The following is a 24,489-nucleotide window of genomic DNA, read 5'->3' on the forward strand; positions in this document are numbered from 1 at the left end:
CCCCTCCCCCTTCCCCTTCTGGGCAGTGAAGATTTCCCCTTGCATTGACTTGAATACTTAGGATTTGGAGCAGCGGAGGAGCTTTCAAAGGAGGCACTTGTGAATAGAGCCTCTGTCTGGCCCAGGCCCTGGTTCTGCCATTCAACTTAGTACAGAAGTACTTTTGATGCCATCTGCTGAGTTGTCAGCTCTTGTCGAGGTAAAACAGCTGAAGTGGCACAGGGGGAGATTATTAAGGACACAGTCATCTAAATGGGAGCCCTTTAACAAAAGTCTGGCAATAAACATAATTTCCTCATTCTAAATTGCTGTGGAGAAACCCCCCAAGCATGTGGTACACAAAGCTGTACTGTTGTCTCACTGGGGCTAGCAGAGGGCTGAGAGGTTCCCTGACTTAATACAAATTTTCTCCTCCTGGGCCTTCCTTCTGGTGTAATTGGGAGGAGGAGAGGAGAGGATTATGGGAAGCAGTGGTCTCTTTGATGCTGGTTCTCAGCAGTTGGTTTGGGTGGGTAGGGGTTGGGATATAATATGTATGGTGATGGATTTCAGTAGCTATCATGTATGGAATGATGACAGATGACCATCATTTGATAGGTAGCTGTATGTGAGGAAGAGAGGCCAAGAACAGCACAGAGCCAGAACATCCAGGTTTTTTTCTTACATACCTGTCTGGGATTGAGACTAGATGCCGGGGCCTAGTTCTACCCGACCTCAGCACAGCTCCACAGAAGGCTCAGGAAGGTAAGGGTGCACACACCCTCAGCTCCCACTTCAGCGAGGGGATGAGGTCCCTGTTCTCAGAGCTGCTGGAGGTAGCATGTGAGTTGGCATGTGGTTTAAAGAGTACAAGCCCACCCATTTGTTACTTGTGACTGGATGGTGTGTGGAACTCTCACACTCTTTGATGCTGTTTCTTGGTCAGAGTTTTTCTAGGGTTTTTGGCCACTAAATTGGTGGGGCTAGTAAAACAAAAATTTTCACCCAGTTAATTTGTTGTAAGTGGAGAAGAACCAGAGTTATTTCCAGAATATGTACTTTGGTTTTCCAGCCAAGGGAATTGGGTGAAGCAAACTTTTCTAGAGTTTAAAGCTGGCGGGCTACATTCAGAGAGACTCAGCGGGAGGGGAGTATACTGGAAAATGACAGAGCTGCTATTGAAAACTAAGACTAGGGATCACTCCGCATTCTAGTGTGAACGAGAGTTGGAACTCCGCTCTAACCTACAAAGAACTCTTGTGATATATTTTTTAGTATAATGTTATAGAACAACACCAGTGTGCCAGCCCAAAGCTGTGGGTAGACAGAGGTAAGATTTTACAGAAGCCAGGCTGCGGCTCTGGGGTACTGTTAGCCCCTAAATGCTATTTGAGCATACAGAAACAGATCTTGGCAGTTCTGTTACAGCTTTTATTTGTCACGTGGAGCTGTTGTGACATGGCTTTATTTATTTATTATAGACAGTCCTGTGGGTTAGTCAGGTAAGAATATTACCACTTAAAAAAACCTATGTTGTGTGTGTAAAAAACCTATGTTGTGTGTGTAAAAAACCTATGTTGTGTGTATAAAAAACCTATGTTGTGTGTGTAAAAAACCTATGTTGTGTGTGTGTGTGTGCATGCGTGTGCACAGTCAGTCTAGTGGCCTGCATTATGTGGCACACAGTCCAATGGCCTCCATTATGTGGCAACACTATGGATATGCCTTGATTCATAGAGTGTTCCTAATGATGAATCAAGCCAGGTAAACTTCTGACTAAGAGGAACAAATTTATCAACACAGGTAATACAAGGGAGCAGTCAAATACATTCAAAACATGAGACAGTATCAAGAAGCTGTCTACTCTCCTTGAGACGATGTATCAAGAAGTTGCTCTGCTGTCTTAGTTACTCTTCTTGAGGATCTGAGCACTGACCGACAAGGAGATATTTATTTTGGCTGCAGTGTAAGAAGGCCTAAGGTCTGTGGTGACAGGTAATGATGGGGGCAGGGAGCCAACTGGCTCTTTGTACTGTTTACAGTCAGCAAGCAGAACATGGAAAGAAAGGTAGGCCTGCCTACAAAACTTACCTCTAATGACATACTTCCTGGCAAGTCTCCAAAGGTTTTAAAACCTTCCCAGGTAATGCCACCTATGGGCATGTGTGTGAGGAGGTGTGGGTTTCACACTTACAACAACACAGTCAAGAGAAGATGTGAGCAAAATGGTTGAGAAGCAAGCTAGAGTGGGGTGTGTGAGTGTAGACTAATTAGTGGGTAATATGGGGATCATTGCTTTCTTCAGCTCTGATAATTGTATCTGAAAACTGCTAGGCAGTGCTCTTCCTGTCTTTTAGAAAGGGTTGTCTTGATGACCCCTTTGAAGTGGTTCAGGGAGGTAATCCGCCTTACTAAGAGAAATAGATCGATAATGTTTATGTTAGCAGGTATTTAATCTAGACAGTAAACAGCTAGATAGTCATTATATATAGGGCCATGTGACTTACTTTTTCTGTATTTGAACAATTTAAAGTAGACAAAATGGTATTTTCCATCCTGCAAGTTACTTTCGAGGCTGTATTTAAAGTGTAGACTCAGAATGCTTTTAAGGGAAGTTCTTCCCGTGCTGTACTTTCCCCCACTTAGTTTAAAAAGCCAAAACAAAACAAAAAATCAAAAATAGCAAAATAAAACAAACAGCAGCCCAAAGCAACCCCAGCTTGCTGTAATGACAAGGTCTATTTGTGCTTCAGGCATGGTACGCTCTTCTGTTTCTGTTGGTCCTGGACCAGTCTCACCCAAGACTTCTGTGCTACCGTGTTCTGTGGACCCATGCTCTCGTTTTGACTGTTTCTGGACCGAATGTCTCTCTTGTTCAGTAAATTGAACTGAAGTGACTGCCAGATTTCTGTGCTGCAAAAATTTGACATGGAAAAACAGATCTGATTGATTTTTACCTCTTCTTTCTGATGTGTGGTGGTGCCCTCTGGTGTTGTTAAGTGCTGGCAGTGTGGAATGAGGCTGACACAGAGAGGGGTGGGACTGACACGTTGTGTGGCGGGGCTGTCAGGGGAAGATGGTGGCTGTGGTCTTGTAGCCTGGGAAGGGTGACACTGCCTCAGCAGTTGCCACTCACCTGAGTAGTTTACTTTCCCCAAGATAAGCATGGACATAAATGTCTAAAGTGTATGGTAGAAAGGTTCCGGGTGCCTGAGCAGCATCTCTCTCTCCCTCATTGAGGTTTGGCCTTGGTCTTCTTGCCTGTCTTCCCCATAGGATAAATATACATGCAAGTAGAGTTGACTGGTTATTTGGAAGGAAGTAAACTGTAAGCTTCTAATGTCGAGTTGTCCGCTTTGGAGCATTCTTATAATTGAGGGGCTCTCCTCCCACTTTCAGGGTTTTCTTTACAAGTGTAAATATTGGTTGTATTTTTTCTCACTTGTTTCTAGCTTTGGTGTCTTTGTCTTCATTTCCCTTTGTTTCCTGCACTGGAATAGTGTTTCTAAACTCTGCGTGCGTAGGTCAGCCAGCTTCTTTCCCCTGAGAGATGTGTTGACAAGGTCTGGTCTAATGAGAAAGAACTGCAGAGGTTTGTTTGAGACTCCTTTCAGAAGTAGAAGTATGTTATCTCACTGCACGGTGAGTGGAGAGGGGCTGTAATTAACCGGGTTTTTACTAGATCCTCCCAACTAATTCAGGATTAAAGAGTTTATCATTTCTCTAAGTGCCATATTTCCTAGCCTCTAGTTTGCAGTAAATTTTCAGAATGAGCCCTTGGCTTATTCTTTGACCAACTTACTTTGGTGCCTTGGGCCTTGGTTGTGCTGTAATCTGTAATCTCCAAAATAGCCATACTGTTTAATCTCTGGCTTTGGGAAGTACAGCTGTGGTACTTTGTGATGTGAGCCTGAAAGTTACCTTTGGTGGTGCTCTTTCCTCTAGGTGGCAGCTTTTGGGGTTGAGAGTGTTCTAGCTGCTGGCTGGGGCAGCCTCCTCCACTTAGGCTCCCCTTCTAACTGGTGCTGGAATGGCCAGCTATCTTATCCTTTACTATGAGGATATGCTATGAGATTTGCTATAATGGTTGTTACTATCTAGACTAGCCAGAGTGAGCTGTAATGCGCTTGGCTTGCCCTCAATCTTTCTGTTTAGCCTAGTCTCTCAGGTGCTGGGATTATAGACATGTACCATCATTTTGCATTTTGAAATTTTTGAATTTTAACAGAATAAAAATAGTATTGTGTAAAACTGTGGCAGTGCAAACAGTGTGATTAGCAACAGCCTATCTTCCCCCTGGCCTTGTTTGTTCAGAGGCTAGGACTCAGTATTTTCCTTTACTCCTCTCCATTACGTTGGGCTGAGAAGACTAACCAGGGCTTCCTGGGCCACTCATTATCTCTGTGGCCTTCAGTCATTAGAGCCAAAATTGTTAGAATAGGCAGCCATCCTGGGCAGACAGCTGTCACCAGGTAGTACTAAACTACCAGGATGCAGCGGAATGTAGATCCACACGTAGTTCATCATGCTGTTTCCTGTATTCATCCTTCAGTCACATGTTGTGTTGAAGATTGGCATTTGTGGGAGGGAGGGGTGATGATCTGGCCACCTGGCCACCTGTTCTTTGGTACTTAGAAGCAGAAATCAGGAGTGAGGGAGGCTAGGCTGTACTTGTGGCGGATGGCTGAAATTTTGTGGCTGGTCCTGAGGTGATCCAGGTGAGGTCAGCAGTGTTCCTTCTGAGCTTCTTGACCCTCTAAGCCTAGCGCAGCATGGCAGGGCCAGGCCTCCAGCAGACTGCTGTCTTTACTGAGATTCTTTTGTTGGGATCACAAGTCATGGCTGAGGGTGCATGGAAAGGACATTGAGCAAATGTTCAAGCGTGGCCCGATGAGGAGGCTGGGAGGCTCACAGACTTTTAATTGGAGTCTAGACCACAGGACAGCCATTCAGAATCAGTCCATGTTTTACTTACTGACAGGGCAGATTGTCTCTCAGACTTTGGTTTATGAGGATTTGTGTACCTGAAAGAGGATATGCAGTACTGTTTGACACTTAATGAATTAAAAAAAATTCTTTTGAAGTATCAAATTGAGAGGACACTTACCAATTAAATAAAGCAGAACTATTGAAATAACTTATTTTCGCCCACATTTTGTTCCTCTTAAGCTGAGGACAGTGGAGATTTAACTGTCCTGGAACCTGAGTGAGACTGTTTTATGTGTCCACTTGAGGAGGAGGAAAAGAAAAGTTGTACCAGGTGTCAGCCACCATCCTTACTGAGATGTCAGGTGTCCAGTGAGGGGGAATTATGGCGTGGGCCCACCCACTCGCTCCCCACAGTGTGTTCTCCTCAGCTTTGCTTTGTCTGGTTTTCAGAGGAGTGTTGTCCACTTTCATGTTGCTGTGGGTAGTGTTTATAGATGCTCCACGGCTATCCATTTCATGCTCTTTGTGCATTAACTGGGCCCTCCATGCACTTCATTGAAGATTCTAGCATCTGGGTAGGAATTCTGCCTGTCCTGATTTTGATATTTTTCCATCTGAACATTCTGGATCACCATGGACTGTAAATTTGAAATTTCTTGAGTGACGCTGTGAAAGAGTAGGAAAAGGGAAGGGAAGGGGGAGGGGAGGGAAACAATGCCAGGAAACACAGCAGTGAGTGGGTCTGTCTGTCTGTCTTGAGGGCCCCTCACTGATTAAATGGGAAAAGGGAACCAAGGGCTCAGGTACCTCCTGGGCTTTGAGTCTTTGCTGCTTCAGGCCAGTTACTTAAAAAAAAAAGTCAAGAAAAAGTGGCTCTAGTTTTTTATTTTTATTTTTGTATGCACAGGTCTGGATAGAGTTTTAAAAACATGTATGGATGGTTGAATCTATAGTTAGAACACACCCATTACCCTAAAGCCTTGAGTGTGTTCTTTGATTTCCCAGTGTTAAGAGAGAGCTGGGCTATTCCTAGGAAGTACACCTCTGTGCTCTTGGAGGGGCAGCCCTAGGGGTCACAGATGACAGCTCTCCGGGCCTTCTCCAGAGCCAGGCCCAAGCCTCTGCAGCTAGCCATCTGGGTTTTGTATTTTCACATATTTGTGGGTTAATCATCTTAATGGTGACTAGGGCCCCCCCCATTTATATAGTTCTTATTTTTTAAGTGTTGGATTAAGGTTGTAGCTACCCATCTGTAGGTTTTATATTCACCTGTCAGTGTAAATCTCTGAAGTTTCCTGTGTGGTGTTGTTCAGTAGCTTTGCAAGACTACGGTGTGCAGTGTGTGAGGCTGAGTACGTGGGACAACTGGGGTGTCTGGCCCTGGAGAAGCCGTCTCCTTTCCTCCTCTTCCTCCTCCTCCTCCTCCTCCTCTTCTTCCGCTCCCCTCTGTCCCTTCCTCTCCTCTTCCTTCCCTTCCCCCATCCTCTCCTTTCCTTCCTTCTCCCCACCTCCATTTGATTGTGTGTTCTGTGAGGAAGTTGTATCTCAGTGGACTTAGCCCTGGGTGGTCTGCTGGAGGAGGTGCTGCTTACATGGGATTACCTGCAAACCTAGAAGGAAAGGTCGCCCCAGGAGCTTGGAGGGGCTGGCTCCTGTTGAGATTGTATGTTCAAAGGTTTGTTCCTCTTCTTTATTATTTGTTGAAAACCCTCAGCTGATTGCCTACTGTGTGCAGGCCTGGACTGGTATTGATGGTGAGAGCTTAGGGTCCAGTAATTAGTGACTTGACACCTTTTTTCCTCCCTCCCTTCTTTTTTCGAGCACTTTAAATAACAACCACCACCACCAAACAGCTTATAGCTGGTGAAGGGTGGGGAGACTCTCCCTACCTATAGTTTGCCCGGGTCTGGCATATGTCTTGGCTCTCAGGGTCCTGTTTACATGGTAGGTTAGTGTGGACAAAGGAGTGAGATGACAGGATTAGGGTTCTCAGGAGTGCCCAGTCAGCCCTGTCAGTGCCTCCTGTCAGTCCCTCGTGGTTCTTGCTTCTTGTACTGCCTTCTTGTTAATCCAGTACCTGCCCATTTGTGCATCCAGGAGACAGCTATACATCTTATTAACTGTGTTTCAATGTTCAGCTTACTGCAACATGTGATTCAGGATAGTGTTTACAACTTTTTTCTTATTGAGAACTAGGGTTTTGCTATTAATACTGAAGTGTGTTGATATTATTCTCTATGGGACATGGTGTCATAGATTCAGATGGGATCAAGCAAGTGCATTTGACTAAAGACACAACAAAGGCCACACAGTACCAATAACAGTATTTCCCAAAGACTCAACACAGGCCCAAGGGCGGCCTGTACCTTGCAAGAGTCCTTCATGACTGCGTGAGGAAGGCTGGGAGGATGCTGATCACTGACGTAGGCTTGTGGGGCTGCTATCAGTCAGCCTGAGATGCTGGTTCCTTGGCCCAGCCTAAGACACCAATGCTGTCAAACTAGACTTGGACGGCAAACTCGAAGTCTGGGCTTCAATGGTGGAAGCGGAAAGGAAGACGGATGGTAACAGAGAGGGAATATACCCAAAGTTCACCATATAATTGAACAGAACTGTGTTGCTTTATACCCTGAGCATGCACTAATAAAATTTAAGAAGATACATAACTCCCTGGTTTTTGTAATATTCAATAAAAAAAGATACAGTTCAAATATCACACTTCCCTGCAACCCCAAAACACAGAAGCTGCAGGAAGTGCTGTTCGATTTAGTCAGCAAATGACCAGGGACAAGAGCCGGCTCTTAGTGTTTTCAGAGTGAGTTCTGGCTGTAGAACTTTCAGGAAGTACCTTAATATGGTGCCAGGGTAACATGAAATGGAAGCGGTGTAGCCAGAGCCAGCCAACAGAGTCTGTTTTAAATGGCTGCCAATGACCTTTGTCACTGTTGGGCAAAGTGACTTGAGTCACTGCCCACGGAACCACAGGCGTGCAGTGATGACTCTGAATTTCTTTTTATAATGTTCTTTTTCTCCTTTTCATTCTTTGATTCAGTGGAGTGCTCACAGTTTGATTAGATAGACTTAGGAGCAGTGTACCTGTATGTAGACTCAGGAGCAGTGTACCTGTATGTAGACTTAGGAGCAGTATACCTGTATGCAGACTTAGGAGCAGTGTACCTGTATGTAGCTCAGGAGCAGTGTACCTGTATGTAGACTCAGGAGCAGTGTACCTGTATGTAGACTTAGGAGCAGTGTACCTGTATGTAGCTCAGGAGCAGTGTACCTGTATGTAGCTCAGGAGCAGTGTAGGTTAGAGAAGCAGCTGTTTGCAAACTTTAATTAAAGGTTTATGTTGGTGCTAAGTGGGAATCCATGGCAGGTCAGTAGGCCAGAATGGAGTCAGAATCCTTTTTATCACATGATGCCTTGTCTTTAGATAGTGTCTGAGATGCTTATCCCTGAGCCAGTGGGAGCTGCTGCCCCTCAGTGCCTCAGTGAGCTCTCACTTACACGCCAGTATTACAGTGATGTTGTGAGTATCATTTCACAAAGTGGACTCTGCTGTGAAGTCACAGGGGGAAAGTGAACAGAAACTTCTTGGGTAAGGAGATAACACTACAATTCTCTGTGATCCTTTTTTCTGGATAAATGGTTGCCATCACAAGAAGCAGGATTTTTATTAAAATTGATGGGTGAATAGTGGTTGCTTTGTGTGTGTGTGGTCACAGAGGTCAGAGGTCAATGTTGGGTGCCTCCCTGTACTCATACTCATCTCTCTTGTTTAGAGTAGGGCCTCACTGACTGGAGCTCACTGATTGACTACACTGGCGGGGCAGCCAGCCTCTTGGATCCTCTTGTCTCTGCTCTCAGTACCAGTATTCCTTCTGAGTGCATGCTATCACGCCCAGCTTTTGACATGGGTGCTGAGGACCTGAATGCATTGCCCACTGTGCTGTCTCCTCCCTCTCTGTACTTAGAGTGAGACACTGTAGTCTACCAGACACAGTGATAACCTAGACTTTGAGCAAGGGCATTTCAGGCACTGTCCCTTGGTGTTGGACGACGTCTGACACATGCTGTACAGGGTACTCGTGTGTGTGTGTGTGTGTGTGTGTGTGTGTGTGTGTGTGTGTGTATGTCCCCGAAGCCAAAGCTGCAGGGAATCCCAATCAACAAACACCTTGGAATCAAGTATTTGATTTTAGATTAATTTTTGTATTTGTGTAATCAGAAACCTTTATTTTGCCCAAATTTTTATGACCTTTTTTATGTCTTAGAGTTTTATTGCTGTGAATAGATACCATGACCAAGGCAACTTTTTTTTAAGTTTTATTTATTTATTTATTTTATGTATGAGTACACTGTAGCTGTACAGATGGTTGTGAGCCACCATGTGGTTGCTGGGATTTGAACTCAGGACTTTCTGAAGAGCAGTCTGTGCTCTTAACTGCTGAGCCATCTCTCCCACCCCTAAGGCAACTCTTATAAAGGACAACAATTAATTGGGGCTGGCTTACAGGTTCAGAGGTTCAGTCCATTATCATTAAGATGGGAGCATGGCAGCATCCAGGCAGGCATGGTGCAGGCAGAGCTGAGAGTTCTGCACCTTCATTTGAGGGTTGCTAGCAGATACTGACTTCCAGGCAGCTAGGATGAGGGTTTTAAAGCTCAAGCCCACAGTGGTACACCTAATCTAACAAGGCCACTCCTCCAAGTAGTGCCACTCCCTGTGCTAGGCAAACTGAAACCACCACACCCCAGACTCAATTATGTTCCCTTTTTGGGATCTGGATCCACTATGAAAGAAGCTGTGCTTTGAGACAATTTCTAAATGACAGAACAGATATGGAGAGCCCAGGTGACTTAGCCTTTGTACTGCTGGGTGTCATAATTTCCTGAAGTGCTCTGACTGCAGGACTGGTTTGTACTTGGTAGTCATAATAATTTCCCTGGGCCATTAGCAAAAGCATTTTTATGGATTCAAGGTTTAGAAAGTTTCTTAAAGAAAACATGGTATATAATGTATTTTACTTTTTTTGTTTTTTCTTTTTTTGCCAGCTCAGCTATGTAAAACGAAGACTCTTTGATTGTGGACGGGTGTGGCGTAAACAGTCATCATATTGTCTGCTCTAGCTTTTTACTTACTGTCCGTATTCCTTAGTGTTGCTTTCAGAGAAGTAGCTCTTACCAGAAGAAGGCATGATTCAATGCTGAGGTTTCAAATCTAAAACTCTTAAGAGAATAGGTGTTCTGTCTTCTTTATTAAAGCACAAGTTCTGACTGGTCCCATAATATACATTCTTATGTTTCCTTTGTCTGCCTGCCTGCTTATCAGAAGCACTGGCCCTGGAAGGTGGAGAAGCGACAGTAAATGTTGGTTGTAGTAAGAAGTAGGAGCTATGATGCCTGCGCTTTGCACAAGTGTGAGCCTGCCTGCTCTTACCCATGTGCGGGAGGTCAGAGTGAGAATGGCACATGGGTCAGGAGAGGATGCGCTTTGCACAAGTGTGAGCCTGCCTGCTCTTACCCATGTGCGGGAGGTCAGAGTGAGAACTGCACATGGGTCAGGAGAGGATGCGCTTTGCACAAGTGTGAGCTGATGCTCTTATAAGCGTGTGGGGGTGGGAGGGAGTCAGAGGCGAGACTATGGTTCCTGATGCCTTGCTCTGCTCTCCCGCAGGCAGATGTTTAGAACACCCAGCTGTTTTCTCAATGCCCTGAGCTGGTGATGTGTTTCCTTGCCTTAGATGGTTCACGGAGTGCTGTCTGGCTGCTGTGTCTCCTTTCTGTCCTGCTAATTTTTTTTTAGAGACATTTCCTGGAAAAGTGTATTCATAGTGAAGATTGTGGTTTTGAGATTCCCAGTACAGAACCAGTTAAACTGGTCTCTGCTTTTGGGATGGATGGATGGATAGTGCTCATCAAGACCAGTGCTGAACTCTCTCTGTTTACCACAGGGCCGTGGAGGCTCCATGTGTGATTTGGAAATAACTCAGAGCAAGGAGGGCCTTGAAAGTTTGAAGCTGACCTCTCATGGTGTAGATGGAACGCCATCTTGATGTGTTGGTCTAGATGGCGTGGCTCCTTGGCTTTCCTTCCACATGAACTGTGTGTAAGGGTGAGGTGAATCTGGGTCTGGTCCTCACAGTCTTTTTTGTTTGTTTGTTTGTTTTGTTTTTCGAGACAGGGTTTCTCTGTGTAGCCCTGGCTATCCTGGAACTCACTCTGTAGACCAGGCTGGCCTCGAACTCAGAAGTCCACTTGACTCTACCTCGTAAGTGCTGGAATTAAAGGCATGCACCACCACTGCCCGGCCAGTCTTTTTTTTAAACATTAAAAACCATTTTTGAGATTATATTAAAATTCAGTATTTCTCCCTGCCTTTTCTTCCTCCCAAACCTTCCTGTATAGCCCTCCCTTCCCTCTTTTAAGTTTATGGCCTCTGTTTCATTAATTGTGGTTACATCCCTGTATGTATGTGTATAGACACACATATTTCTAAATATAGTCTGCTCAGTCTATATAATGTTACTCGTGAGTACATTTTCAAGACTGACCATTTGGTAGTGGTTAAGCAGTTGGTATGCTCTCCCCTGAGACACACTCAGCATTCTTCAGAAGAAGTAATCCTGAAACCCTAGGGTGTACGAGAAGTCAGCAGACACTGGCTTAGGAAGTCATTGGTCTCAATTTGCTCTCTCCAGTCCTCATGTTGGATCTGAGGTAAACATATGCAGATTCTGTGGGAACAGGAGCAGTGTTTTTGTTTGTTCTTGAGCTTGGCTTGTTTACTAGAAAAGCTTAACATCTCTACCTTAGGTATTTTTTTTTTCTTTTTTAAAAAAGTGTGTATACATACCACCTGTATGCAGGTGCTTGCCTGCAGTGGTGAGAGTGCGTGTTAGATCCCCTGGAGCTGGAACTACAGGTGGTTGTGAGCTACCTGTGCTAGCAATCAAACTCAGCTTCTCTGGAAGAGCAGTATATACTCTTGACCACGGAGATGTCTCTTTAAACCCCTCCATAAACTTTTTAAAAAATAAGATTGTCTCTATTTGCGGTTCATGTTCATCACACTTGTGCATTTGTCTGGAGGTCAGAGAGTAGATAACTTTGGGTGCTGCTATGTCCCTGCCTTTTACCTTGAGGTACAGGATCTCTGTTGATTGCAAATAGCGAGACACAGGCTAATTGGCCTGTGAACTTTCTTGGCATCTGTCACTGCCTTCCTCTTGCCATAGGAACACTATGCTCCATCCAGCTTTATGTGAGTACTGGCCATTCAAGCTAAGTTCTTCTTGCTTGTTATCCAAGTTGATTTATGAGCTGAACCCCACCAAACATCACTCAGGTATCTAGGAACAGGTTTCTAAAACAAAGTTTATAGTTGAATGCAAATGAGAAGCAGCCAGACCCCAATGAAATCTTTCTAACCTTGTGGGAATCTCTCTTGGTTGGGTGCAGTGTGTTGACAAACCATTCCTGCCTGCTTGTCCGCAGAGAGGTTGCATGGTTTTGTGACAGGGCTTATCATCCTTTGTAAACATCGTTCTTTTACTTGTGGCCCATTACCACCTGCATGCCTGTTCTGGGGCACAGAGAAGATTGTGTGCTGCTCCAGTTCTAAGGGAATCCATGTTCTCCCCTTTGATTGATTCTCTTCAGGTGACTACTGCTTCCTAGAAACTACCCTTCTGCCCTTCCTGGCAAAGGAGAGCAGTTAGCTTCTTAATGGCATGCGATTCGACTGTAGAGTACAAGGACTGCTTCTCTCATTAGATTATAAATACAGTGTTTCTCCATTCCCTCCCTCCCTCCCTCTCTCCCTCCCTCTCTCAGTTTCTCTCTCTCCCTCCCTCCTTCCCTATCTCTTTCTTTCTCTCTCTCTGTCTCTCTCTCTTTCTCTCTCTCTCTCAGTCTCTCTCTCTGTGTGTGTGTGTGTGTACACAGGTGAACACAAGCAAACATTTCCAGATTACCAAATCCTTGAGTAGTTACCATGTTTTTAAGCATTTATGGACTAAATTTTGTAGACTTCCTTGAAGCATTTTGATTTCCAGTATTTATTTTTAAAAAGGCCAGTGAGGTAACTGTGGCAGCAGACAAAGCCTGTTACAAGGGCCAGAGACCCTATGGGTTCTGAGTTTGGCTTCTTATTCCTTATGTTCAGGAAGGATGCTCTTTGTTTTAAGGTGCAGGCCAGGGATTGACAATTTGTTTGTTGCTGAATATTGTATATCAGAAATTGCTACCAATATGTGGAGAATAATATGCTTGAGGTTTCTATTTAATTTGGTTAGATAGAATGCGTGTGTTTAACGTGCACACCTGTAAGGGGAGTGGGTCGTCTCTAAGGCTTACTTTCTCTGGTTTATAAGATGAGGGCAGTGGTACTTGTGTTATGTTCTGTGAGGAACCACAGGCATTTGCCCAGGATACACCTGTCCACCAAGTGCCCCCAGAGCCAGGCTGGGCTCCTGTCTGCTCTGCTCTTCCAGAGTACAAGGATGTGCCGGCCTTAAGGTCACGTTTCGGAGCTGAGGTTACATGACCTGGCACCTGTCTGTACTGTTGGGTAGAAAACATTTATTTGACCCAAGTTAAGGAGCTGCTTAGTTTCATAAAGTAAAAAAACAAAACAAAACAAAACAAAACAAAAAAACAACCCGTGTACTCTTGTATCTATCTTGAGGTCGAATGGTGCCATAGACACAGGCTTTAAGGAAGGGAGGGGGAGGGGGCGGAGAGCGAGCGCTGCGCATGCACCATGAGCAGAAACAGGGTGAAGTTATAGTGACTCTCAGGTGTGCAGGAGCAGCAAGGACTGTAAGGGCCAATTGAGATGAGTCTAACATGGTGATGGAGCTGGGCATGTGTAAGCTTAGAATTCTGGCTGAGGCAGGAGGATCAGGACTTTGAGGCTAGCCTGGGTCTCATGAGGCCTTTTCTCAAAAAACCCAAAACCAAATTAGCCAAAGAAACCTCTTATGGAGGATGTGGCATAAGGCAGTGTTGGGACCGTCCCTGTGGGTTAGGGACCGTCCCTGTGGGTTAGAGACCGATAGAAGCTCTCTCTCTTACTTCTTGGATGTGTTAATATATCGGCCTAATTCCTGTTACTGTGAAAGAGGCTATCAGACTTTCCCTGTCAGTGGACATAGAGAACTGTCAGATATTTTAAGGAGCTCTAAGTGGTCTAGGTAAAGATCATGCAACATGCATCCGTTAACTAGGATTTCATACTAGAAGCAGCTCCAGGAAAGTGGAGCCATTGCCGTCTCTCCCCTCACGGGGGCTATGGGGCTCCCTTTACATTATTCGCTCTGCCCTTGTGTGGGCCAGGGACAGATTTCCTCAAAGGTAGAGACAGGCTACCACAGTGTCCTGACCTCTAACGCTCTATAGTGTGATTTTTCTTGGAACATGTGTTATGTATTGCACATTTGCAAGGGCAAGGTGGCAATTTTGACTTGGTTAGAAACACTGAAGGAGAGCTGAAAAACAGGCCATTTTCCTTAGCTCCTATCACCGCCAAGCCTAGGCCTGGTTTTTGTTTTTCTTAAAAAAGAAACACTAATTTTCCTAAAATTAAAAAAAGAAAAGAAAAAGGCAGAAATGAATCAAAAACTGTGAGGTTCCTCCTCTGAGGGTAACTGGTTCCTGTGTGGCAGGCAGGCAGGCAGGCACACTGTCTGAAATGACGACTGATAGAGGATGTGTTAACTGACTCAACTTATTTGGAATAAAGAAAGATGCCACAATGTAAGTCTTTGCAGAGTATTTTGAAGACTCATGGGCTTTGTAGATCTGTAATCTAAAGTGGTACTTGTATCAGGCACCTAAAGAGGCACGGACCCAGCATAGCATAGCTATGTTCTCAAAAAGAAATACTCCCATGCCGTTCTCCTCCCCCATCACCTGGCCATGAGAATGCGGCTGCTGATTAGGAAATAGACACATAGAAAGGCTGGAGGGGCTGAAGGGCTGTGTGGGAACCATTGGACCTGTTGCATGGCCGAGTCAGAGGGTGCACCACACTGTATTAAATGCACTCTTCCTTCTTGGGTTCAAGAAAAGCACAATTTTACTTTGTGATTGAGCGGCCATAGTCATGTGACTGCTGTCAGAGTCATGTGATTGTGCGGACATAGTCATGGGAGCTATTTGATGTTATTACTGACAGAGGGATAGACTGTCACATTCTGGGCTTACGTTTGCTCAAGTGGCCCACATTGGTACATCTTGACTGCTGTACTCCATGATGCCATGAAGTGTATATACCACGACTGTGCCCTCTCTGATTTGGGCACAGCAGTCTAATGCTTGTCTTCAGTGCTGTTTGCTGGGCATTCTCATTGTTCTTTAGGGTGTACTAGTTGTCAGATAATGCCATTTTCCAGGACTGCTTTATCCTTGTTGTAATTTGAGTTCCTGAACAAATTCTGTGAGTAAATGCAGAGTTGTTCTTAGGCTTGATGTCATAAATTTACTCTTCCTGTCATGAGAAAGGAGAGACTGGTTTTGGAAAATGTGGAGATGTTCTTTCTGTTCTGCATTGTTGCAGAAGAGCCATTCTTAAAATGGAGGCTTTAAAAGTAGTTCATGTTTAAGATAGCAGGGTGGTTCCTAGTTGCTTCAGAGAGTAGGCCAACAACCACATTTACCCTCCGCATCAGTGAGAGAGGAGAATGGTAACATAGGCTTTTTATTTTGTTTTTGTTTTTGTTTTACACACAGAGTGATATGAATAAGCTACACAGTTTAGGTCCAGGTTAAAAATTATAGTTATGACATTATTATGCTTGTTCCTGAATACTTTTGTATACTTCCTCTTCTCAGGATAATAGTCTCCATATTCCCTGTATTGACTTTTCAGGACATTCATTATAATTTGTGAAATCAAGTAGTAACTATTGGGGTCCACTAGGAAGATGCAGTTACCCGTTTATTGCATAAAGTAAATATCTAGAGGACTTTTTGTTTTTGTTTGTTTATTTGTTTTTGTTTTTTGGGGATATTTTTGGCCATTGAAGAAAAGGTTGAGCCTGATATATAGAAAAACACATTACTTAAGTTGATTGGCATCAGGGAATATGGCTTCCTGGCTTGATTACCAGCCCCTACATAGATCCAATGGGATCTGATAGCCTCATCTGGCCTTCATGGGCTCTTGAAATCATGTAGTATATATAATCTCATACATGCACACATATACACATAAATTTAACAAAAGTCTTTTGAGAGACTTGGAGATAATGATAGGTACATTAAACTTATGAGAAAAAGAATTGATATTTTATCTGAATTTATTTGCTCTACTGTCTTTGTTTTTACCAGCTCCATTGTTCTATTGATGAGCATGCACTCAAAAGCATGTTACCTTTTATTAGTAACAGAAAAAGCATGGAGGAGGCTGTGCTAGAGACTTTAGCCCCTCCATCTGAGTAACCGTTGTGAGTGTTGGTACTGACCAGTCTTTCTTTTCTGTGTCTTCAGGGTCGACATGTTAAAACGGGTCAGCTGGCCGCCATCAAGGTTATGGATGTCACCGAGGTAAGGTTGGACTATTCTTATTTGTGAAGAGATCGTGACTTTAAAGTTGTTCTAGCTCTGGTACCTCTGCCCTCCTTGGCACATGTAGAGATTGTGATCATCTAAGCACATGGCTTTGCTGTGGCATGGGGCTCAAGGTTCAGGAGCAGGTCAGGTGACTTGAGTTGTTGCAGATGGTCCCAAGTAACTAAGCATCTCATTTGCTTAATGTATTTTTGATTTAAACTACCAACCTACAACTCCTATCCATCTGAGTGATATCATTTTTGGCCACAAAATGGACTGTAATTGGAAACATCTTCACTAATAGAAAAGAAAATGTAGGGGGAGGGATCGTGGAGGTCACATGAGCAGTGATTAAAGGGAAAGCTCCCTTAGGGTATTAGACTATATCTGTGCCATTTCTTTTATTTTTTTATATTGAGAAAAGAAAACATGGAGCCAAGTTCCCAGAGGCTGGAAGACAGCAACATCTGTTAGAATGTCGAGTAGATTGTTGCCAAAATTTAGTGGCAGAAGATAGTTCTTTAAATAGTCAATGAGGATTTACTGTTCAGTGTTAGATGGGAAAGAACTGAGCCAAACAAAAGGTGAACCTTTGTGCGTGTGCGCGCACACACACATGCACACACTCAGGTGTCCCTCTGTGCATCCTTCATAGGTTATGAGGAGCTAGAGCTGCCTCATTTTAAGCTATTTTAATTTGTTCCATCTCCTGCACTTGCTGCATTTTACCCAGTGTTGCATCAGATTTAGCACTGAGTGTTAGAAAGCTCAGCCGCAGCCTTAGGAGCTTGCTTACATCACATCGTAATTTCCATAAATCCGGGGATTACTGAGGAGAGTGAGGGTCATATAAAGAGGCTGCATCTAAAAAAAAAAATAAGTTAGCCTTAAGCTTGGATATTTATGAATCCAGAGTTTAGTTGTTTAGTTCCTTTCTAGACTTAGTGCTTTCAGCCTGTGCTGTTTCCTGAGTAGCTATGGTAGAACTCCTGGTATGTCACTTCACACTGCAGATGGAGTTCAAGTCTGGAACCCCCTTCTCTACGACTGAGTCTAGTTACACATGTGTAATACACAGGAGAGGGTAATAAAAAACCAAGTCCTTCCCTTTTCTCACAGGAGCCCTTTGGTGCATTTCTCTTTCACTCATGTCTCTATGAGAACATGTATAAAGTACACACACACATGTACATGTGCTACATGCTTTGTATTATTATTGCTATTCTCTGTGCTGGGGATTAATGAGGCCCTTGTGTATCCAGGCTAGATAAGTGCTATACTACTGAGCTACAAAAGATATTTTCTGGCTTGAAAAAGAAGGCAGCAACGGACGGGTGACTGACATGAGTATTTGTAGTGCTCCTTTAAAAACAGTTAATGGGAGCTCGTGTATTCCAGTAAAGAAAAAAGTGATAGTGAGCTTAAAGACCAACTGCCAACCAACCATCAAAACTGTTAGCTCCTCAGTGATGTTCTGTACATGTTCTTCTCTAAGAGTGACTTCTGTGTGGCCTGGGGCTTAGAAAGGATCTAGAGGAAATGTTGATTGTTAATAGAAGACCTTGGACTGCTGGCATTATGGAAAACATGATCTTGCCTGCCCCAGCTTCAAGGCTTCTGGGCTCATGTTGCTGGGGCCTGGGTGGCAGATAGGAGAGGTTTGCAGCTCAGCTGCAGGTGTCAGCTCTGGGAGGGGAGGGGCCATTGGAGAAGGTTGTCTTGATGAGAGTCAGATTGTCCGCTTTCCATTTCATCTCAGGAACACAGAGGTGCAGGAGCTAACTCGTGGGAAAGTCACAGGTGTGTGTCTTATTAGGAGGGACTGGGTGTTGTTGGTTAGCAGGCTCAGCAGGCAGGAACCATGTGGGTGGGGAGATCATGACATGGCGCTCTTGTTGGCAGCCCTACAGTGAGTGAGGACATGGGCCTATGTCACTGAGCTTGGTTATGGTAAGAACCTGGACATGACACTACGGGAGGGACTAAGGAGTCTTCGAGGGAGGTATCTCTTTATAGATGTATAGCTCTCTTCCTATTTCCTGTGAACCTCACCAGAATTAAGAACTGAGTGCAGGAGGGCTCTTCTGGAGGAATCTGTCTACTATCCGGTTGGCTTTGGGAAGGTTTTACAGAGCACATTACAGGTCTTTTTAAACGACGTGGTACTAGTGCAGCAAGTGGGTAGTGCTGTGGGTGTGCGTGTGTTTTGTTTATGGTAACTTTAGATTGAGAGGAACTTATCGAAATGTGTAGAAAAGTCTCCTGCATTGCTCACCCAGTTTCCTCAGCAATAGCATCCTGCAGAGTACAGTCTCATAACTCACAGGTACAGGACACAAGAAAGGCAGCTGGCAGTCCAAGGTAAAGCACTCACTGCTACTTCAGCTTTGGATCTACTGGCACAGGCGAGGCAGTTAGAACTCATCTGCCTAGGACCAAGGCAGGCCATTAGAAACCATCTAAGCATGAACCTGTCTGGGCGCCTGTAGTGTTGAGATGAGTACTTGCTATTTATTCAGGGCTTGTTATCATTGAGCTGTTATCCCCTGCCTCGTAGTTTAAATTCTTAAGAGTTTCACTTGTATTTACACAAGGGCTTATAGATGGGAGTTATCCATTTGTATTTATGTAAGGGCTGTATAGATGTGAGTTATCCATTTGTATTCACGCAAGGGTGTATGCATATATATGTGAAGTATCCATTTGTGTGTGCATAGGAGCTGTATAAATGTGAGTTATCCATTTATGTTTATGGAAGGACTGTATAAATGTGACAGATCCATTTGTATTTACATAAGGGCGTATAGATGTGAGTTATCCAGTTAATGCTTTACAAGCTTCTCTTAGTTTAAAGGAGAATTAGCTAGACCAGCGATTGTTAACTTGGGGTTTGTAAGTTAAACAAGGTTTGTCTTTAGTCCCCACTTCTAGGATAAGTGTATTAATATTCTTACAGAGGAGGGGACAGTATGTATAGGTTGTAAGCCTTAAAAACTGTAGGCGGCCACGGCTTTTCCCCATTCTGTGTCTAGCTTTAGTCAGGAAACTGATGAACCCAGCCATTCTTCGACAGAAGCCACAGTTCTTTGGTGGTGTATTTTAGCCCAAGGTGTACTCCTCCATATATAGGAAGATCAGCTGTTAAGTGTGCACAGGATGTAGCCTTGGCTCCTTAGATTAGTTAGTGTAGGCTTGGATATGAATGTAGCTTTGTGTGAGTTGTTTGTTTTTCCCCTTCTTCATTCAAGACACAGTGTGAACATGGAAACTGTCAATGCTGTCAGTGGGCAGGAGAGGGAAAGTGGCATAATCTGATCATTCTTCTTAGCCTGGTTGAGGAGGATGAGCATGGCAGATTTCGGTGTGATAATACCCTTTCTGCTTAGGATCTTTCAAGGTCTTCAGGGGATAGTCACTAAAAGTTTGTCTATGATGCCCTCTTCTGGGGTGTCTGAAGACAACTACAGTGTACTTACATATAATAAATAAATCTTTAAAAAAAAAAGTTTGTCTATTCCTGCATAAAACATCATGACCAAGAAGCAAGTTGGGGAGGAAAGGGTTTATTCAGCTTACTTCCACATTGCTGTTTATCACCAAAGGAAGTCAGGACTGGAACTCAAGCAGGTCAGGAAACAGGAGCTGATGCAGAGGCCATGGAGGGATGTTCCTTACTGGCTTGCTTCCTCTGGCTTGCTCAACCTGCTCTCCTATAGAACCCAAGACTTCCAGCCCAGGGATGGCACCACCCACAAGGGGCCCTATCCCTTGATCACTAATTGAGAAAATGCCCCACAGCTGGGTCTTATGGAGGCACTTCCCCAACGGAAGCTTCCTTCTCTGTGATAACTCTAGCCTGTGTCAAGTTGACACACAAAACCAGCAGTACAATTGACCCCTTGTCAACTTGACACACAAACACATCACTATTAAGCCTCAATCCTTACTTTCTTATTCATCCCCAAGATCTAAAGTCCCACAGCCTTTACATATTAAAAGTTCAATCAATTTAAAATGTCCAATATCTTTTAAAATTCAAGGTCTCTTAACTGTGGGCTCCACTAAAATACTTTCTTCCTTCAAGAGGGAAAAATATCAGGGCACAGTCACAATCAAAAGCAAAAATCAAACTCCAACTGTCCAATGTCTGGGATACACTCACAATCTTCTGGGCTCTTCTAAGGGCTTAGGTCACTTCTCCAGCTCTGCCCTTTGTAGCACACACCTTGTCTTCTAGGCTCTAGATGCCTGTACTCTACTGTTGTTGCTGTTCTTGGTGGTCATTGCATGGTACTAGCATTCCCAAAACATGGCTGTCTTTCACTGTAACTAGGCTTCACCAATAGCTTCTCATAGATTGTCTTCATCGTGCCAAACCTCAATTCCTTTGCATGACCCCTTCAGTCCTGGGTCATCAATTGCAAACCGAGGCTGCCCCTTCACCACTGGCCTTCCATGGCCTTTCACTGTCCCGAGTCTCAGCACCTCTTTATGACCCTTCCATGCCTTCAAAACCAGTACCACTTGGGTGACTCTTATATATTACCAAGTTCTGCTGCAGCACAAGGTACTACCTTGGCTATCTCTGGAACACAGCCTCTTTGTGTTCTCAGAAAACACTTCCCAGAAGATGTCACCTTAGTGATGCTCGTTTCTTCTTAATCACCGTTAATTTCTTAGCTCCAGCTAACCAGCATCAATAGTCCCAGTAATCCAAAGTTTTCACTTTAGTAGTTGTGGTATTTTATTAATCACAGCTGATACTTAAGCCCCAGCTAACCAAAACCACAGAATCTTCATAATCAAAACAATGTGGCCCTGATAAGAGTCTTTACTCTTCCCTCTGAAATTTCACAAGCCAGGCCACCATCTCTGCACTGTTCTCAACATGATCTTCCAAGCTCCTACAGAACATCCCACAGAGTTCTTCACAACCAGTGGCTCTTCTAGCTCAAAGTTCCAAAGTCCTTCCACAGTCCTCCCCAAAACATGGTCAGGTTGTCACAGGAATACCCCACTCCTGGTACCAATTTGTCTTAGTCAGGGTTTCTATTCCTGCATAAAACATTGTGACCAAGAAGCAAGTTGGGGAGGAAAGGGTTTATTCAGCTTACTTCCACATTACTGTTTATCACCAAAGGAAGTCAGGACTGGAACTTAAGCAGGTCAGGAAGCAGGAGCTGATGCAGAGGCCATGGAGGGATGTTCCTTACTAGCGGCTTGCTTCCCCTGGCTTGCCCAGCCTGCTCTCTTATAGAACCCAAGACTTCCAACCCAGGGATGTCACCACCCACAAGGGGCCTTATCCCTTGATCACTAATTGAAAAAGTGCCCCACAGCTGGGTCTCATGGAGGCACTTCCCCAACTGAAGCTCCCTTCTCTGTGATAACTCCAGCCTGTGTCAAGTTGACACACAAAACCAGCCAGTACAACTAGTGTGTGCTATTGAGGACATTTGAGAGTCTCTGTCTGTCTATGTGTCAGACTGTCTCTCTGGGTCTCTTCCCACCCCGTTGTGTGTGTGTGTGTGTGTGTGTGTGTGAGAGAGAGAGAGAGAGAGGGGGGGGGTGCAGTCGAGGGGGGGGGAGAGGGGAGAGAGAGAAGGAATGAACAAGTGCCCCACAGGCCAGAAGAGGGTATTACAAGTGCATAATGCTGGTGGACTTAATTTTTCTTTATGTAGAACCCCAGCTCAGCTGTCCCACTACTTAGAATGTGTTAGTGTAGGCATTGAATGGTAGGTGGTCCTCTTTCTCACAAGTGTGTTCTGTTTCTTGTCCCCTGGGAGAGTTCCATTTTTAAAACAATTGTTCTGACTTCGCTAACCTCAGGAGTCTTCAGACAAACTCTTACCATGTGTTCTGCAGAGTGCCAAGAGGTCTCTGGGGAAGGGATGGCTGTTGTGCAGGAGTGGCATTGCTTGTCTGCTGGCAAATGAGAGCAGCTGCAGTGTTCTGGGGGCCTCCTCCCAGACTATGCGCCCAGATACTTCCTCTGTCTCCTTGTTACCTGTCTGCTTACTGTCAGTGCACCCATGACTGTGGCAGCGGGAAGGGGAGGTGGAAGGAGGGATGGAGAGGGAGAGAAGGAGAGAGAAGGGGAGGGGGGACTTGAACCCAGTGTCAAGTTAGTGAGCCACAGCTAGACGAAGTGTGTGGTGGGCTGCCCTGGTATAAGTTGAGCAGGGTTGTTATTTAGTTTCTAATTATCTAAAGCAGAACTGTTTCTTTTACTTTAAATAATTGGTCTGCAGCTTTCTGAGTGCCAAATAGGGTCATGAGTGGCTAAAGCAGTAGGCTTAAGGTAGCAAAACCTCAATTGTGAAAACGTCAGAATTTTTATTTTGTTGGCCTTTTTGAATTGGATCATGCTAATCCTGTAAAAGTTTATTTTCCTGCTGTCTTCAACTCTCTTATATAGCTTTAAAAATCACATTTGAAAGAACAACTGTTTTGATAAGCTACACACAGTGCTCAGTATCACAGGGATGTGCAGTGTGTTCAGAGATACCCTGCATGCATTCAGGGCATGGCGGCAGAACAAGCAGCATCCATGGCTACGTGCATTAGTTATCTTTCCTTACCAGTTGTCTTGGAATCTGTATTATCTGTATTATCCCCGTCCTTCCTGGGCTTTGGGGAAGGAACGCCTGCAGGTTTGTCTGTCATTCTATGAGTGGAGGCGAGTGCACATCTTGTTGGGACTCAGACTGTCATTCCTGTGCAGGAGAGTTAGTCTACCTGGCTGGTCAGAAAGCTGGCTACACTGGCATTGGCTGCCTGGGCCTGTGCTGTCCTGGCTCCGCCCACTGCTGCTAGCAAGAACTTGTTGCTGGGATTTGTGTCTACATTCAGCAGTCTGTTTCATGTTAAAGACTGTGTAGGAATGCTTTATAAAGTCAAAGATAATTGTAGTTCATTTTCTTAGAACCACAGCACACATTTTCTGTGTGCTATGTGCTGCAAAGATATTTTCATGGTAATCTAATTTATTATTTACCATTATGGTGGCCTCACCTGTTTGGAATGGATCTTCCATTGTGGATGTAGAGAAACTTGAGTATAAGGGATTGAGTCATGTTAATTTTAAAACAAAGACATCATCATTGTTGCATGCAATGGTAATGTTTAGCTGGGCGGGCGGTGTGAAAGATACTGAACATGTGTTTGTTTATATGTTTATATACTCCCTATACACAGTGTGTGTGTGTGTGTGTGTGTGTGTGTGTGTGTGTGTTTAACAAAAAAAAAAAAGAGGCCATAATTTTGAAAGGAAGCAAAGTGACGGGTGAGGTAGTGAGGTATGTGGCAAGGATCTTAGGGAAGAACGAGAACAGGGGAATGATATATTTTAATTTAAAAAATAGAATTTAATTAAATTGGTTGCTCACTAATACCTATAAAGTCAGAATTAGAAAATTTTAAATTTCTAAATTTGAAATTAGAAAAACAAATTTTACCTTATTGAATTCACAATTATTTTACACTTTTATAATATTCTTGAATTTGGGGGGCATCCAGTTAGTTGCCATAATTATTGGTGGTTGGAACATCATTTAGTTGAGGACAAATCTTAAACCATTGTTGAGACCATGGCCTTTAAAGTCCTATGGAATGACGTTGCCTTGGTGCTTATGGCGGTGTGCACAGTCCTCCTGTGAGTGCTGGCTTCTCTCCACAGAAGCCTTTTAAAAGACTATTCTCTTCCCCTTACTCCAGGTGACTTCTTAGTGGGGAGGTGGAGTTCCATGGCAGCCTGAGGAGGGTTTATGTGTGGTGTGGTGTGTGGGGTGTGTGGTGTGGGGTGGTGTGGCATGGCTGTCTTTCTATGCAGTTCTTTTGGTTGCCCCTCCAGAACTCATAGCTCTTCCTGCTCTCTTTGAGTCTCCTGCTCTTAGTCACAGCACAGACTCTCTCAAGGCACAAATCTTTGCCTGTCATTACCTGATCGACCTCTTCAGCGTTTCTCTACTCTTAGTTGTTTAGGTAGGAGCAGAAGTTCCTTTATTCTTTTTTTTTTTT

The 24,489-nt window shown here is 44.2% G+C and overlaps 1 protein-coding gene across 23 annotated transcripts in view; it reads left to right on the top strand.

The window, feature by feature from the left end:
- The window catches only part of Map4k4 (mitogen-activated protein kinase kinase kinase kinase 4), a 137,910-nt gene that overhangs the window by 50,053 nt on the left and 63,368 nt on the right, over nucleotides 1-24,489 (top strand). For all 23 annotated transcript variants that reach the window (XM_031367306.1, XM_031367317.1, XM_031367313.1 and 20 more), the window contains exon 3: nucleotides 16,405-16,461. In XM_031367306.1, the coding sequence (XP_031223166.1) occupies nucleotides 16,405-16,461 (57 nt within the window). The remainder of the gene's footprint in view (nucleotides 1-16,404; nucleotides 16,462-24,489) is intronic.

This window comes from Mastomys coucha, unplaced genomic scaffold, assembly GCF_008632895.1.
Source record: "Mastomys coucha isolate ucsf_1 unplaced genomic scaffold, UCSF_Mcou_1 pScaffold14, whole genome shotgun sequence".
Classification (NCBI taxonomy): domain Eukaryota; kingdom Metazoa; phylum Chordata; class Mammalia; order Rodentia; family Muridae; genus Mastomys; species Mastomys coucha.